A 17,171-nucleotide genomic window follows, 5' to 3' on the forward strand; every position below is an offset into this window, starting at 1 on the left:
TTGAGTTCTAAGGTTCTGGTTTGAGCAAATGGGTAGATGGTGGTGAATTCATAGAGATGGAGAAGACTGAGTCAGTTGGGTATAGAAATTAAAATTTCATATTCAGACATATTGATTTTTGAGATGTAAAATGTAAAAATGTCAGATAGAAGAGACATGTGGGCTGGAGATGAAAAACTAGTCATCAGTGTAGATATAGCTGGGTATTAAAATCTATGGAAGGGTATGAGCTATTTATGAGAATGTCCATACATATCACTTATTTCATTAATACCTTGATTTTAATTAATTGCTAGACTCTTCCAAGAAAATTTAGAAAAAATAGTAGAATTAGAAGAAGAAAAAATGCATATAACACCCAACCACCCAAGAACAAAAAAATGGTGCAATTTTAGTATATTGCCTTTCAATTATTTATTTTCATATTTTAACATATTTATAATCCTACTTTACATACAGATATGTATGTTGTGTTGTGCTTTTTCATTTATAAACATTATCCATATTGTTTGATGAAGGTGAATCATAATATCCACAGAGTCTATCAATGAACTTCAGTCATTTACTTAACCAATTCATAATTCAACATTTAGATTGCAGCTTTTTTGTTTTTGTTTTTGTTTTAGGTTATTAAAGAATGTTTCCTCAAATATTTTTATGCGGAGAACCCCTCCTCCATTTCTCACTTCCACATTTAGATTTTTCTTTTATTAGTATAAAGTAACATCTAGCTTCTGGACCACTCTTCTGGAGATTAAAAAGGCCCTTTATAACTACTCAGGAGAAACCTTTTACTTTCAATGCCTAGCTTATTGCCCGGCCTAGAGAATACACTCAGGTGTTGGTTACCTATTTGCGTTCACGTTGAGGGCTAAAAATAAATAACCCCATATTAGAAATCCTGTTGACTGGTATAAATTTGTCAGTACATAAGCAAAAGAGGATAGATGGTTCACTTAATTATTACTGTCAGTTCACCTGACAATCCTAGATAAAATATAATGTGCTTGTCTCAGAATTATTTTGACCAATAAAAGAGAAGATGTCATTATTGCCAAGTCATTTATATATGATGTACCAAGTGAACACATAGACATCGAACCCTAGTGGTTCAAGTAACCTTTAATGATGTTTTGAAGATTTGGGGGTGGGGGAAAATCTCTCTGCGATCCTCAACTGGCAAACCTACATGGTCTCAGAGAGCAGCACAGCCTTTAACATTTCCGTAAATGATGTGAACATTTTCTTAACAACACTCTTTAAAGCTGAAGATCAAGAAACTCCCCAGTGGTGGTATTTTGACAGCCAAAACTATGAAGACAAATCATCTTTGATCTATTCTTAGTCACTAAACTCAATGATTGAGTTGCCATTCAGGGTAGCTTAAAAAAAAAAAAAAGAAAGAAAGAAAGAACCCTATTCCAGAAATGATAATGCACTGACAGTGATAGACGAAGCAAAAATCAGAAAAGTCTGATTGCCCATATCTGTGATCGTAATTGAATATGGAGGCAAGCATTATCAGAAGACTGAAGCTTGAGTTTTCCATCTGCTGCTTGTGAACTCTGATCCATGCAAGCTACTGACTGTCCGTAGCTTGGTTTTTACATTTTTCCCAGCAATATTTTGAGTGCCTCTTAGGGGCCAAACACTGCTAAGGAGTGAAGAGCCACTAAGTAAGATAGACAAGGCTTCCTGCTCTCCCTAGACACAATACATGAGGGAAACATCTTGAAGTAAATACAGTAAAGTTTAATAAATGTTGATAGGAGGGGGTAGGGGCTTGTGGGAGCAGATAGAAGGGGGCATAGCTTAGCAGGATGGAGTACGTTCCAGGAGGATCGGCCATGTCTGGTGAAAGGGTAGGTGGAAGAGGAGTGCTCAGGCATTTCATAGAGAAAGAACATTATATGCAAAGTCCCGGTGGCTAGAGCGAGGACAGGGGAGAATATGGATTTCTAAAATTCAGTAGGGTTTATGAAATTGAGTCTGGGACTCTAAGTTCTAGAACAAATGCTTCTGCGGCAACCTTCATGAATGTACCACGTTTCCTGTTTCGTGTACACAGGAGCTGAAGGACCCTCACTGTCGGGATGAGATGGCGGCTGCCCGAGGGGCTCTGAAGAAGAACGCTACAATGCTGTACACAGCCTCCCAAGCGTTTCTCCGCCACCCGGATGTTGCTGCCACAAGAGCCAACCGAGATTATGTGTTTAAACAAGTCCAGGAGGCCATTGCTGGCATCTCCAATGCTGCTCAAGCTACCTCGCCCACCGATGAAGCTAAAGGCCACACGGGCATTGGCGAGCTGGCTGCAGCTCTCAATGAGTTTGATGTGAGTATCAATGTATTTGATGTGTGCATCAGCGATGCACACAGAGGGGTACACACCTGGATTGAAAGAAATAATTTGGGGTTGGAGGGCCACAATAGTATACCTGGATTTACCCCTCTTGGAGGCTTGTGCTAATAAGGTAAACTATATAATGTGTTTGTTATTAGGAATGCAGCATAGTGGCAGAGCCTAGTTTCCTTACATTTAAAGGATCTAACATCAGTGTTTGAGAGGAGCTGATCTGATGCAAGCAGAAACCCTGTAAGCTGTTAGTTTCCTATCGCACTGGCTATTTTAGGGATAGTTCATCATTTGGAAGGTTCTTTATTTTTAAAGGGGCAAATGTCATAGACAGTATAGGTATTCACTGCCTCTGTGTTGCCCCTGGGTGAAGAACTACCCTCCATGTCTTCATTTTAAATCAGTGACAAACTCTGTTGCCCCCCCTTCCCGCATGGGATCCCTGACTTCCTTGATCAGCTCCTCTGGGTAGCACCTGTGTTGGACCCATGAATGACCCACATCCTGCACCTTCTACTTCTGAGGGTGTGTCCCAGTGAGGGAAGTAATGGGAGGACGGCATCAAAGTGAGTAAGAGGGATGCTTGTAATCAAAGACCGCAGGAAGACAGCCCTCACTTTCCTTGGGTCAGAATATGGGTTCACCTAGGGGAAGCTGGAAGTCATCTGAGTTCCTCCTATGTTCATTGTGAGAGCCTACATGTGTTGGAGGGCTACCAAGATTTAAAATAAGCTGTATCTGTTTTCAAGGGTTCTCTTTTCCTGTAGGGAGATGGGAGAAGTAGAATGTATCAAATACCTTTTAAGTGACAAAAGACGGTATTACAGGAATTCATAAAAGAAAAATAGGTTACTTTACAGCTGTGGAGAAAGATGATGAGCTTGCTTTTGGATCTGTTGACGTGAATTTTTGGCAGGGGATGACTGGCTGGGAACGAGGATCAGGAACAAAGCAGTGATTGCTGAAGACATAAAGCTGTGAGATACAATGGAGGGAAAATTATAACACTTCAGATAGCCGTTCACAGTTTTCACAGGGGTCTGTCCTCTTCTATTTTTTGTTAGCCAAAATATCCATCACTTAGACTGCATCCTGTTTCCTAGGGTTTTTTGGTGAGGATCCAATGTCATTTAAAGCATTTACTGCAGAAATTGGGGTTTAATACATAATTCACAAACATTCTGTTGGCACTAATAGAGTTCAGTAAGGTTACCAGTTTTAAAATACACATAACAAATCAATAGATTTCCCAGGTGCAAAACATAGAATCATGGAAAAACAGATCCTGTTGACAAAAATGAACAATTTGGTGGCTTTATTTTATTTCTTAATTTATTTCCTTATAAATGTTAGAAACAATCCTGATACAGTTGTGGAGGACCAAAAAAAGCACTGAGTGGTACTTTTTGTACTTTTGATTTTTGGTTTGTTTTGTGCTTCGGTTATACAATAGAGTTATACTTCTTGGTAAATGATGTCATGATCCTGGGTAGGAAAACTATTGACTCTTAATTTTTATAATGTTCAGACAATTCTGATAAAAATTGGGCGTTCTTTTACAACTCGATGGAGTAATAGTACAAGTTTCCTTCTGGAATAAGAATAAAGAAGCCCAAGTTTTAAGGAAATGAAAATGCACAGGTGAAGTACTCAGATATTAAAACATTATAATGCTACATTAATTTTAAAAGTGTGCATTAGACCAAAAAATGCCTCATCAGTTAAGCAGAATAGAAAATTGCAAAACAATCTCAAATACAGAATTACTTTATGAAATGGTACTTTTAAAAAAATGTGTTAATAGGTGGATTATTTAGTCAGATTTTGACCCAACTGCATTTTTATAATCCTTTTTTATAATCAAAAAGTAAATAAAACCTGTGGAGCTAGGTAGAGTAGAAGCATAGTATACAGAGAACTCCCTTGAAAGATAGACCCCTCTGCCGCTGCTGCCACCTTCTGCTCAAGTGTGATAGCTTCCTGATCTCTTTGACTCCAGACTTTTCATCGAGAGGAGCTTCTGCCCAAAATGAATTTAACAACCGAGGCATCATTGTAGTAATACAAAAGGCTTTGGACTCATAAAACTTAAGGCCATGTGGGGAAAATCTGTTAACAGAGTATGTTGACATATAATAAACTTTCAACGGTCATCTTTTTGTTTTTAACTGTAGTTATATGCTGGACAAACATGGCTCTGGGAAGTTAATACATGAATTTTTTTTAATAGAAAATGGCATATTAACTCATCACTATATTAATCTATAATTAATATTTATTACATTAAGTATGTTAGCTAATTATATATTAGCTAAATATACGAACCAGGTAATATTTCATTATTAAATGTGTATGGGTTCTCACGCTATATAAATTGCATAAGACATTATCTAATGTATAAAATTTTGTTTCTCAGAGGTTGATAAAAATCAACTTGTGGAGCCATGTAAATTGGTAATTTGTAGATAGTAATTCCATTTGGTGTGGCTTCCTAAAAATCAAGTTAATGAAATTTCAGTACTTTATCAAACATAGTAAATATTACTCATAAATATTACTGAGTATGATAAGGTACAAGGTAAGTAACCAATTGTGGATTTTCTATCACCTGACACCAAGAAACCTACATAGTCCTTAATGATACTTGAAATTCTCTCACTAAAAAAATAATGTCTCCTTCTCTTTGTAAAGAATTATACATTTCTGTTCTATGGTTGCATAATGAATACTTTGGTATTTTTTTTATTCCCCAGGCATATTGACTTGAAATTGCTTTAGAATTCAGACATCTGTCTTGAATGCTCAGTGCGATTCTCAGATATTAAACAAATCGATACCACACTTGGTGGGAAAACTCATTCAAACTTTCTGTGACTTATTTTTCTGGCAATATCCCTTCCTGATGCTTAGTTTAATGGTTTGCAATGTGATGGAGATTTTAACAAGTAAAGTGTGTTTTGAGATCCTGAAGTTGAAGGAACTGTAGAAATACACAATTTCATCATCAGGATGTTGAATTTGAAACACATTTCATATTCGTCGTCAGTGTGCCAAACTGAGTTTAATGGGAGGTTGGATGCAGAAGTGACTTAAAGTGTGATAGTTGACTAAGAACTAGGTAAAAATTAGCATTTTTACATTATCTAAAATTACAGGACTGATTTTCTGTCTGGGTACTTAGAATTATGGCTCAGTGCATGGTGACCTATTTTCTGGCACTCTTCTTCTGCCTACATGAAGAGTTGATGTAGTGATTTCTGAAGCAAGAGAATGAATTAAAAAAAAAAAACAGTATTTTTAACAACTTAAAACTGTCAAGAGTCTCTAATGATAAAACAGCAAAAAGAAAATGATTGCTAATCAATGGAAAAATCAACCTCCATTTAAAATGTGGCAGCTTGAGGTGGTTAATTTTATCTGGTGAAACTATAAGGAATACTAAAAAGAATTTGTAAAAAATATAATGACTACTCAGAAGTAAATCCTATTATAATGTCAGTTTTGACTGCCAGAAAATTTAAGAGTAGGAAAGAAAAATTAAAAATTATTCCTACAGAATTTGTTTAAAGAGAACATACACTGTATCTTGTTTTTTGAATCTGCTTTTGTAAAAGAAGATGCTTTAGAAAAATAGACATTAACACCATTCATGACCCAGTCTTTATAATTGATAACCCTTTCTCTTTAAAATTTTTTATTTTTTTGGGGTGCCTGGGTGGCTCAGTGGGTTAAAGCCTCTGCCTTCAGCTCAGGTCATGATCCCAGGGTCCTGGGATCAAGCCCTGCATCGGGCTCTCTGCTCAGCAGAATGCCTGCTTCCCCCTCTCTCTCTGCCTGCTTCTCTGCCTACGTGTGATCTCTCTCTGTCAAATAAATAAATAAAATCTTTAAAAATAATAATAATAATAAATTTTTTATTTTCTCTTTGTTTTTTTTTTTTCTTTTAAGATTTTATTTATTTGTGAGGGGGGCAGAGCCCAAGCAAGGGGAGAAGGAAGGAGAAGCAGGCTCCCACTGAACAAAGAGCCTGATGCTCCTATGCGTCCTGGGACCCAGTCCCAGGACCCTGGGATCAAGACCTGAGCCAAAGGCAGAAGCTTAACCTCCCTTTTGTTTTCTCTTAAATCAGATCATAAACAGTATCTCAAACTCCTCTAACTTTAAGTTTTGCCCATTTGCTTGATTAGTAATTCTTTTTTTGTATACATTTATTTTTTTCTCCACTTGTTCCATCTTCTCAGCCTGTAGAAAAACGTATTTTGGTTCTACAGCCTAGAAAGAGAATAAAGCATAAGGCTAGCTTTACTATTTTCTCATATTTTACTGTTTTGAGTTTGAGTTTGAGTTCTTTAAGATTCCAGTCCTTGCTTGTATGTCTTGGCTGCCATTAGCTCTTATCTCTTCGAGCCTTGTACTCTAACCTCTGCTCCTGCCCCTCCTTTGTAACACTGTGTCTGAGTTTGTAATAAGGACCCCAAAATATCTGTGTGTTTTTATTTTCTAGTTCTCAACTGTTTCAACTTTGGAATGTGGGGGGGGGGATCTTAATAGTATTAAACGTACCTTTTTTTGATTTGTTTTCAAATTTGCAAGATTTAAACACCTGTACTTGAAGATTAGGGCAGTCTGGCCTCAGCCATAGTGAGCTGAAATGTCACCATGACCTACCAACTCTGCATAAATTGTCCTTTCTATTTCTACCAGAGTTTTTTCATACTCTCCTCCCTCTAGAAAACATCTAGTGGATGTTTTCTTCCTCTCCCTCATATCCTCATATCCATATACACTTGGATACACATATCCCACATATCCACCCCTGCTTCTTTCTCTTTAAATAGATTTCCTTGATCTAATTATAATTCTCATACTGATCTAGTATTCAGTGGATAGACGTTTTGGAGGGTGAGCAGAAGGCACAATGGGGCATCTGCATCACAGGCCAATAGGGATAGCAAGACACTGTGCCCATCTGACACGGATAGAGGGTCTAGGCTAACTTCAGTAAGGGGAGAGTTATCTGCTGGAGAGCATCTCCATGCTACAATGGTCACAGCCCTAAGGCTTTTCCAAGTATGTGCTTGTTTCAGGTGTACCCAGATGTTCTAGAAGCTCTAGTTGGAAGAACCTGGTTAAGAAACAGGAATTCAGCTGGTAACCCATCTCCTAGCAAGACTCCAGCCCATTTCTGGGACATGGAGGTTTCTGGACACCCAAGAGTAAGAACAATCTGGGTGTAGGGTTTAGAATCCAGGATTGGAATTCAAGCCCAGTGGAGAGCTAGAGTGCTTGGGAGGCATCTTAGGTATGAAACCCAAATCCATGACCTCAGATCTAGGCTGCAGGAATCTGAAGAAATAGAGTTTTTCAACTGACACTTTCCTCCAAATATCATCTGACACCTTTAGATAGGGAGATTAATTCTTAGAAGAGCCTGTTGAAGCTCTGGTCCCTTAAGGAACCACAAACCAGAATTCTGGCTGGCTCAGGGATTCTTAAGTGTTATGATCTCTCCAACAACAGGCAAGAAGGAATGCCTACTTGGAGACATACATTTCCACAGAGCATCTTGTGAATTCCTTTCTAGTTTTAACTCTCCCTTTTGCTGCAGAAATCAACATAGTTATCAGAGAGGCTTATTCCAGATCTCCTCTTCTTTTACATTCTATAAAGTCATTCTGACGACAGACATCTGGGAGCACCCATATTAGTTTATGAAAAGGGTAAGTTTCCTGTGTATTACTTTAGAGTGAGGACAGAAAAGAGAGGAGAAAGCCCTGACAAAATACTGTAAACATACTGATGAGGAAAATGCAAGATGTAGTTTATGTCCTAAAGCAATTAGCAAGCGGGAGGCCAAATGCATAAAAATGAAAGCCAGTAAGCAGAGCCATATAGCTTTGGGAAAGCAATTTTGGATTCCTAATTCAGGTACTAAAAAGATGGAGCAGACACATTCAGCAACTTTTTGCCTGAGTTCATGCCAATATTTTTGAAGGCTTAACATCTGTACAGTTGTTATGTCTGTTCTTTAATACTGTATTAGTATTTTTTTAATGTAAACTCTATGCCCAACATGGGACTTAAACTCACAACCCCAAGAACAAGAGTCACAGACACCCCATCAGTACTCCTTAATAATCTCCACCATGTTCCTAAGAAATGGTTCCCATTTAATGGCCTTTAGAAGTATCCCAGGACTTGGGAAGAGCCCAGGAGTTGGATTGTGGTATATGGTGGCTACTCCAAGCTCTGTAAATCTCTAGAAATGTGTGACCTGGGGTTGCTGAGATAGTATCTCTAAGCCTGGGAGTAAGGTCTAGCTGCTGGATAGCTAAGATTCATTAAGAGCTTACAGTGTGCCAAGTGAGATAAAAGAATGTAGGACTGCAAAGTATAAGGGAGACATGCTGTGTGAACAGGTTTAGTCACTGTGATGCATAAATGATGTGGTATGCTGCTACATATATAGTATGTACCTAACCTTCTGAGTGTGTGTCTGTTGGGGTGTGGGTAAGATTAGGGATGGTGAAATCCTGGAAGAGTTCCTGGAGGAGGTGGTGCGTGAGTAGGAATTACCATGCTCAAGTGTAAATGAGGGTGTTTCTCAGAACATCATTCCATGCAGAGGCAATCTTCAGAAAAATACCCCATTCTGGAACCCAGGGAATGAGGAGAAATCTGGCTAAGTGACTAAGCTGGAGGCAGATCCTGGAGAGCTTTGTGGGCCTTGCAGGGGGCTGAGTTTGACTTAAGAGGGTTAAGAAGTTGCTGGTGCTCTAGGCAGGGGCCTGGGTGGTCACATTTGTGTTCCAGTTTCCCTGGGGCTGCAGGGTGGAGAAAATGGATTCCGAAGGGGCAAAGCTACCATGCAATGGGAGTGGTTAAGATGAGCAGTTATCAAGGTCCTAAGTCTATTGTTGGAGTAGACTTGGGAAGAGTGGATGGTTCGGAGAGTCCACAGTCCTTGAGGCCTGTACTTTTCTTTTCATGTATTGAAAGTGAACGTTTTATACTTTAAGTGTAAGTTAATTAAAAACACCAGACATTTTTCTAATTTCAATTATGGAATCTTAAGGAGTTTCAGTTATTTGTGGGATATTTGATATTTTGCATGATCTAACTTCCTTGTGCTGTTTTTTTTCCCCTTAGCCCTCAATTCGCATATATTACTGAACAGTATGATTATTAAAAGCCTAGTAATTAGTGTAGATACATGTTTTCAACATCTAAATCTAAATTCTATATCTAGGGTTTTCCTAATTTAGTTTATTTATGTGTAATTGAGCTTTCATTAGTATGTGCTTACTAACTCTCACTTCTTAAAAACAAATTCTTAGACACACTTAAAAAAAAATTAGAGATGACTTTTCCCATCTGATATGATACAGTATCAATGACTAGAGGTTAGTAAGGTCCAGAGATTCTCAGCTTTTCTCCACATATTGTCCCAAAAAAATGCTTCTATATTTTCAGCTCTTTTCTACTCCGGAAAATTAAACTAATCGAAATGCCCTTTTAAGCCTTTATAGCTTGAAACCTGCGTGGTCTTATAGCATTCTTTATCATACACTGACATCTGGTGGCCAAATAGAACACTAAGAACATTCCAGCGGGTTTCTGTATGTCTGTAAACTAAGGCAACCTGAAACCAAGTTGTGGGCCCAGCCAGACTCGGGATATTAATATGGACAGAGTATAAACCGCCTTCAGAGAATTTTTGTCAGCTTAAGGCACTTTTTTTTTAAAAAATTAAGAATTTTTACTTATTTGAGAGAGAGAGAGAGAGAGAGAGAGAGAGAAACAAGACTCCCTGCTGAGCAGGGAGCCAGAGGCAGGGCTGGATCCCAGGGCCCTGGAGTTATAAACGCTTAACAGACTGAGCCGCCAGCATCTCAACAAGCAGCTTTAATTTCTTAAGGTGTTATAAACCTAGGAATGTTTTCAATAGTATCATTTACCTTTTTATCATTTTTTGAAATAGTTACTTCAAAGGAAATGCCCCAAGACCATTTAATTTTCTCTTCTACATTTCAATTAGTAAATAGAGTTATAAAAAAATAGAGTTATAAAAAAAAATCATTGAGCAAAAAAAAATAGGATTTGAAATATTTGAAAGTTGCAATTCAAATCCTTATTTGTCTCCCTGTTGTCTTTAATTAAAATTATTTTCAAACTTGTTTTCTTAAGAGATGTCATAATGTATATTTTTTACCCTGAGAATAATTTTCTTTGAGAAATTGAGTATATTGGCAGATTCTATGCAACTGAGCTCACCTTTATTTCAAATAATTAGTACTAAATGTAACTGATTATTGATGCAATGGATCATCATATTCTAAATTCTAGATCATAGTCTAAACATATAATGGCAAATATCATTTTATCACTTAATTATTAGTCAGACTTTAAAATTTGGGCTCCAAATGAATTCTATCTAGTGAACTGTCTAAACAGGCTAAAAAATATAGATTAAAATGCTGATCTCCTGGAGCACCTGAGTGCTACAGTTGGTTGACTGTCCGACTCTTGATTTTGGCTCAGGTCATGATCTTAGTAGTCAAGCACAGAGCCTGCTTGAGCTTCTCTCTCACTCTGCCCCTCCCCCTGCCTGCTGTCTCTCTCAAACAAATCAAATCTTTAAGAAATTAAGAAAGTAAAATCTTAATCTCCTCAGTCTTAGTTTCTTTAATGATTTCTTACATTAGAAGTCCCTTTCTTAGCCCTTCAGCATTTTCCTTTCCCTTTCACGTGTTCCCCATGTTACGGTACTAGGATGTATTCAGTCCTCCTTTATAGGATTTGGTTTGATTCCACAGCGAAGTAAACTCATGCACTCATGCCCACCGACACTAACACTTCCTGCCACTCCCCCTAAAAACACTGATTTTGATTTCTTATTACCCAAACTCCTTAATCTACACCCTGAACTTCTCCAGCAGTATTTTCTGGAAACTTAAAGCTATTGAATCCCATTGTTCATTTCTTCCAAATGTTCTCTGGTGCTGTTTTGGTTTTTTGTCATTGTTTTTTGTTTGTTTGTTTGTTTTGTTTTTCATACATCCATTGAACCAAGGCTGAAGGGAATTGGTTACCCACAGATGTGTGTGCGGTGGTAAAATTGTCAGGCATCTCACATCACTGGAGGCATGACTGGGTCCCATGCTGGTCATCTTAGTTATAGTGGTCGTACTTGTGGACTGTGGAATAGCACAGTATAGGATAAACAGAACAAGTTTGTGTTTGAATTTGACCATACACCTCTTCGCTCTATGTCTCTCTTTCTTCGTCTATAAAATGGGGTAATGTTGACTCATCAAGCTGGAGATAATAGATGAGATGAACATTTTTAGGTATCTCTACCTTGGTAGGCACCCATAAATGCTAGTTGTCTTTTTCTCTTACCTCTCTTTTAACAGAAGGATCAAACACATATGTCCCATCCCAAGAGAGTGTTGAAACTATTCCCTAGGAAAGGCTTAGGGAACAGTTCCTGATTGAAAAGTTGTTAATATCTCTGGACAGTAGCTACAGATGGAATAATGCCATTTGCTCTACGCTTGGTCCCATCCACACCATAATACACAATACCCTCCAAGGAAAGTCTGGCCAAAGCATTAGCACTCATGAGAAAAAGGCAATTCTACATTATGGAAGAAAATTCCAAGCATAGATTCAATTGCCACCTGGCCCAAGAATGAATTTCTTGTTGAAGTATAGTTGGCAAAAAATGTTGTAGTAGTATCAAGGGCACAACATAGTGATTCAACAGTCCTATACTTTATACTGAGCTCATTACAGTAAGTGTAGTCACCAGCTGTCACCATACAACATTATTAGAGTATCATTGACTGTCCTCCCTGTTGCTGTGCTTCTCATGCTTGTGACAATGTTGGGAATTGGAACCTCTTGATTCGCTTTAGCTATTAGGCCATTCCCAACCCCACACCCCCCAACACACCCCTGCACCCCCCTGCGCCCCACCCCACCCCGCTGCCTCTGGAAGTCACCAGTACTCTCTATTTAGGAACCTGTTTATGGTTTGGTTTGTTTTTTAGATACTATGTTTAAGCGAAATCATATGATATTTTTCTTTCTCTGCCCGACTTTTTTTCACTTAGCATAACACCCTCTAAGTTTACCTGTGTTGCAAATGGTAGGATCTCATTCTTTTTTATGGTGGAGTAGTATTCTAGATTGTGTGTGTGTGTGTGTGTGTGTGTGTGTGTGTGTAAACATATACATACACACTGCATCTTCTCTATCCATCTATTGACGGACATTTAGGTTGCTTCCATATTTTGGCCATTGTAAATGCTGTAGTGAATATAAGTGTGCACATATTATTTTAGATGAGTGTTCCTGTTTTCTTTGGCTAAGTACTCAGTAGTAGAATTAATGAGTAGTAGAACTAATGATCATATGGTATTTCTATGTTTAATTTTCTGAGGAACTTCCATAGTGTTTTCCACAGTGGTTGTACTAACTTACATTCCCACCAACAGTGTGCAAGGGTTCTCCTGTCTCCAAGGATGAATTTTAAAGAGAGAAATCATAAGTCCAGTGCTAACACCAAGGAATGTTAGCCTCTTTGCTGTAATATTTAGGAAATTTCATTGCTTCTGATGTGGCAAAATACACTTTTAACTTCCTATTAAATATTAGATTTATTCAGGTTTGGTAGTCTCTAGTACACTGAGAGAGAAAAAGAGTGGCTGACGCCAGCTCTAGGGTTGGAGGATGAAATGACATAGATACATCCTTCTTCAGCCACGAACTGCAATGTAAAGGAATTTATAATTACTTTGTAACATCATGTTCTACTCAAGTGGTATCTTTCTACCACAGTTAATTAGCAAGACATGACACTTGTTTTAAAAAGCCTAATACAAAAGATAAGGAAAAGACTCTGAAAAGACATTGTTAATTCCTACATTTAATGTTCAGCTTTTCTGTCACTAATATTCTCTTGAAAACCTCCAGGATTAAATCCCTCATTTGTGATGGCAAGCAGGATGGATCCAGATCCCTAGAGTAGAACATGCACTTCTAAATCAGAGGGGATTTCTGATACCTAGGTGGTGCAGAAAATTGAAGATTACCAATCGTCTCCTTTTGTTGTCAAGCTCCTATGACCCAATTCATGAATGCAGAAAGTGATTTCCAGAGAACCCTTTTAGTTCAGAATGACACCAATAATTATTCTCATTGCCAGACTGCGGGTAGAAGTCTTTCTACTTCACTGGTATTGGCCAAGAATGGTACAGGAAGTGCTAGCCTCTCCATCTCTGTTAAGCCCCCAAAGATCCCCCCCCCCACATAATGGTGTGGTCTAAGTAGAAGAACATGCTGCTTGCTCTGCAGATGTAACTTCAAGATCGGTCCTGTCTTACTCCTTCTCTTACTAGTCTGCCTCTCCTACAATTATCCTATGAAGACATTCTGGAGCTGACCTGCTTGTCTCCCAGGCCTGTGCTTTAGTCGATCCTCTGAAAGGATGAGACACATATGTGGATCCGTCTGTTTGAAATGTGTTCCTGTCACTTTCTGTAACCTCCATCACACTTAAGTTTATCCTGATCACTGCGGGCTACTAAGCTGGTCATCATTTGCTCTTATTTTCTTTTCCATTTTTTTTTTTCTTTCTCAGTTTTGGCATATGTTTAGAAATTTTATAGATAAGCTTTCATAATCACATATTTTATATATTGTAGGTAACTTTTTCTATATAAGAGAAGAGCTTTGATCTTTCCTTCTGTTGTTTCTCTTTTGTTCTAAATACGTTCTATGGCTTCATTTCTTCCAGGAGATGCTTATGCATATTACTTGAAAGGCCAAATGAATTCTTAGTAGGGGAGTTTGAACTGACTGCACGGATCCTCAGGATACTTACTAAATCCAGCAGAACTGACTAGATTTGCACAAAAGTTGAGACTCTTTTGTACCTGAAAATAATATTACTGTGAAGAATATTTGCATTCATTGGTTTGAATGAGTGATCCAAAGATCCTTAAATCCTACACATCCTCTAAATAGTCTTGTGTTTGGCATAGTGTTTAAGCACAGAAACATTTTTTTTTTTTTAAGCACAGAAACATTAACCAGAAAAAAGTTTTCCTTTTTTTTTTTTTAAATCATGATTTATTATTATTACTATTATTATTTACAAAGCCGTATGACAGATGGTAAGGTGACATTTGGGGGGATCTGAAATAGATCTCCTAGGATTGAAAGGGTCATGCACTTGATCTGTTGCCAGTCTCCAGAGTATGGAAGCCCTGTGGCCTGTGGGTGCATGCTGGTTTTCAGAGTCTCTCAAGCTTGCATATTAGAATCACTTTTAAAATATGGAGCAGCAGAATAAACCTAAGTGGCACAAAGCAAAGGCTAACATAATATGGACTTTCAGGGACCTAAGAAATTACTTATCCTGCAGGAAATAAATATGAAAAAAATTGTAGTGAAAATACCCAATAAACCTGAATGTATATATTATATGAGTATATAAGAATATAAATTATAATGTATATACACACACACACATCAGATGTTTATGGTTTTTCTTTGGGTTGTGGTGACTGTAAGTATTTTGTGGTGTTTTTTTTTTTTTTTTTTTAAGATTTTATTTATTTATTTGACAGAGAGAGACCACAAGTAGAGAGGCAGGCAGAGAGAGAGAGGGAAGCAGGCTCCCTGCTGAGCAGAGAGCCCGATGCGGGACTCGATCCCAAGACCCTGAGATCATGACCTGAGCCGAAGGCAGCGGCTTAACCCACTGAGCCATCCAGGTGCCCGCATTTTGTGTTTTTTTTTTAAACCAATATTTCTTCCCAAATTTTCTTTCACAAATATTTTCTGAATGAAAAAAATATATTTTATTTGAGAAAATTTAAAACTGTTTACAAATATACTGCAAATATAAAAGTAAGGAATATCTATATATTCTTTTAGCTTCACCTATTAATATTTTACCCCATTTGCTGTGTGTGTGTTCTCTGATTTTCCTTCAAGTACACAGACTCCTGAATTGTTAAATGGGTAAACTCTTACCCAGATACACTTACACAAATAACAGATACTCTTTCCCTTAGGATTTTTACTAAGAATTATAGATTTATAAAAGGGTTGACATCAGAGAACCTATAAATTTGCTAGTTCTGCATGGTTCAAAGGGTTATTTAATGAAGGGCTATAGGTGTAACAAAATCTTCCCAAATACTGTCTTTACACAGTAACAGGCATTAAAGCAAAATAAAAACCTGTCTTTGCAACTGGATGGTTAAAGCAATCACTTACAGAAGTTGGACTGATCCATGCTCACATATTCTCAATTTTAGTGTTAAAAAAATAAAAGTTTGTCCTATTTGGTCATGTATAATATTGAGTATTTCTTTTTAAGCATTTTTAAAGTTTAAGAAACATTTAAAATATAGAAAGAAGTGATTTTCAATTAAATGCCATGAACAATGTTAATCATTTTGGGACGTGTTAATAAGGCACAAGGTATTCTTGAAGAGTAAGCAAGTAAGAAAAACCTGCATAACCCATTCATTTCTGAAGCTAATTTACTACTAAGACTTTTTTTTTTCTTCCTAGCTCTATAAAACTTCAAAGTTGGTAAAGATATTTGAGGTAATTTGGTTCACATACCATAAGATAGAAATCTGCATTCCAGAATCCCTATTAAGTGGACCTTCTGCCTTTGTGAGAAATTATTGGGAGGAAACCAGTGGGGGAAATTACTTGTTCTATTTTGGGGAAGGTGTAATGTCTAACAGAAAATAAAGTTCCTTCTTACACTGAAATTTCCAAATCATCTGAGGTGCCCCCATTTGTTAGCTTTCATTATGTTTTGTTATGGTCCTAAATACAAGTCTTACTTCCATGCTATGGCTGGGAAATCCTAGAGAAGAAAATTCCGTTACATCTCCTCCCTTGATCATTTTTCACCTATGATTGGTAGTTAATATTTTGGAGGATTTGATTCTGCAAGGTCTTCACGTTTCCTTTTGATAATGGCCTAATAAGTGATTTTCTTTCCATTCTTCAGCCCATTTCCTTACATTGCTACTGAAGTTGTCTTTCTAAAACTCAGAAATATCCATGTCTCTTCTGCTCTGCTTAACAAGAAAATTTGAAGTTTGTTCTGGTGTCCCCACACAGTACAGGTAGATCAGCTGTCGTACATGGGTCTGGAAGCAGAGGAAGCCCTTAGTCCTTGTGTTTCTAATGGGACTAGCTTGGTTTCCTGTCTGCCATTCCTGGTGTTTGAGTGCGTCTATGAGCTTCCTGTCTCTAAAGATAATATGGGCATAATATGGCCATTCAAGGTTTGTTGGGAGAATTAATGAAATTAACGAAATCCTATACAAAAACATTTGTAGGGGTGCATTGGTGGTTCAGTGGGTTAAAGCCTCTGCCTATGGCTTGGGTCATGATCCCGGGGTTCTGGGATCGAGCCCCACGTCTGGCTCTCTGCTACGCAGGAAACCTGCTTCCTCCTCTCTCTGCCTGCCTCTCTGCCTACTTGTGATCTCTATCTGTCAAATAAATTAAAAAAAAATTAAAAAAAAAGAAACATGTCGTAGGGTGGTTGATGCAAACCCAAATTAAGCCTTAGCCGCAGTGCTGGTGAGAAATAACTTTTATTTAATTTTTACATTAGGAACTTTTTTATCATTGATTTCTTTTTGGAAAATGATCTACATTCATTCTCTCTAATTAAAAGTTAGATACTAAGTTTCAAGATATGCTGCTCTAACAAAGTTTATGTTGTAAATTCGGTTGATACAAATCTCTTAAAATAGACTCTACAATA

General features: G+C 37.6%; 1 protein-coding gene across 6 annotated transcripts in view; it reads left to right on the forward strand.

Annotated features, from left to right (window-relative positions):
- The window catches only part of CTNNA2 (catenin alpha 2), a 1,151,183-nt gene that overhangs the window by 371,726 nt on the left and 762,286 nt on the right, over positions 1-17,171 (forward strand). For all 6 annotated transcript variants that reach the window (XM_044261515.1, XM_044261516.1, XM_044261517.1 and 3 more), the window contains one exon: positions 2,069-2,335. In XM_044261515.1, the coding sequence (XP_044117450.1) occupies positions 2,069-2,335 (267 nt within the window). The remainder of the gene's footprint in view (positions 1-2,068; positions 2,336-17,171) is intronic.

The sequence above is a fragment of the Neovison vison genome, chromosome 8 (genome assembly GCF_020171115.1).
Source record: "Neovison vison isolate M4711 chromosome 8, ASM_NN_V1, whole genome shotgun sequence".
Classification (NCBI taxonomy): domain Eukaryota; kingdom Metazoa; phylum Chordata; class Mammalia; order Carnivora; family Mustelidae; genus Neogale; species Neogale vison.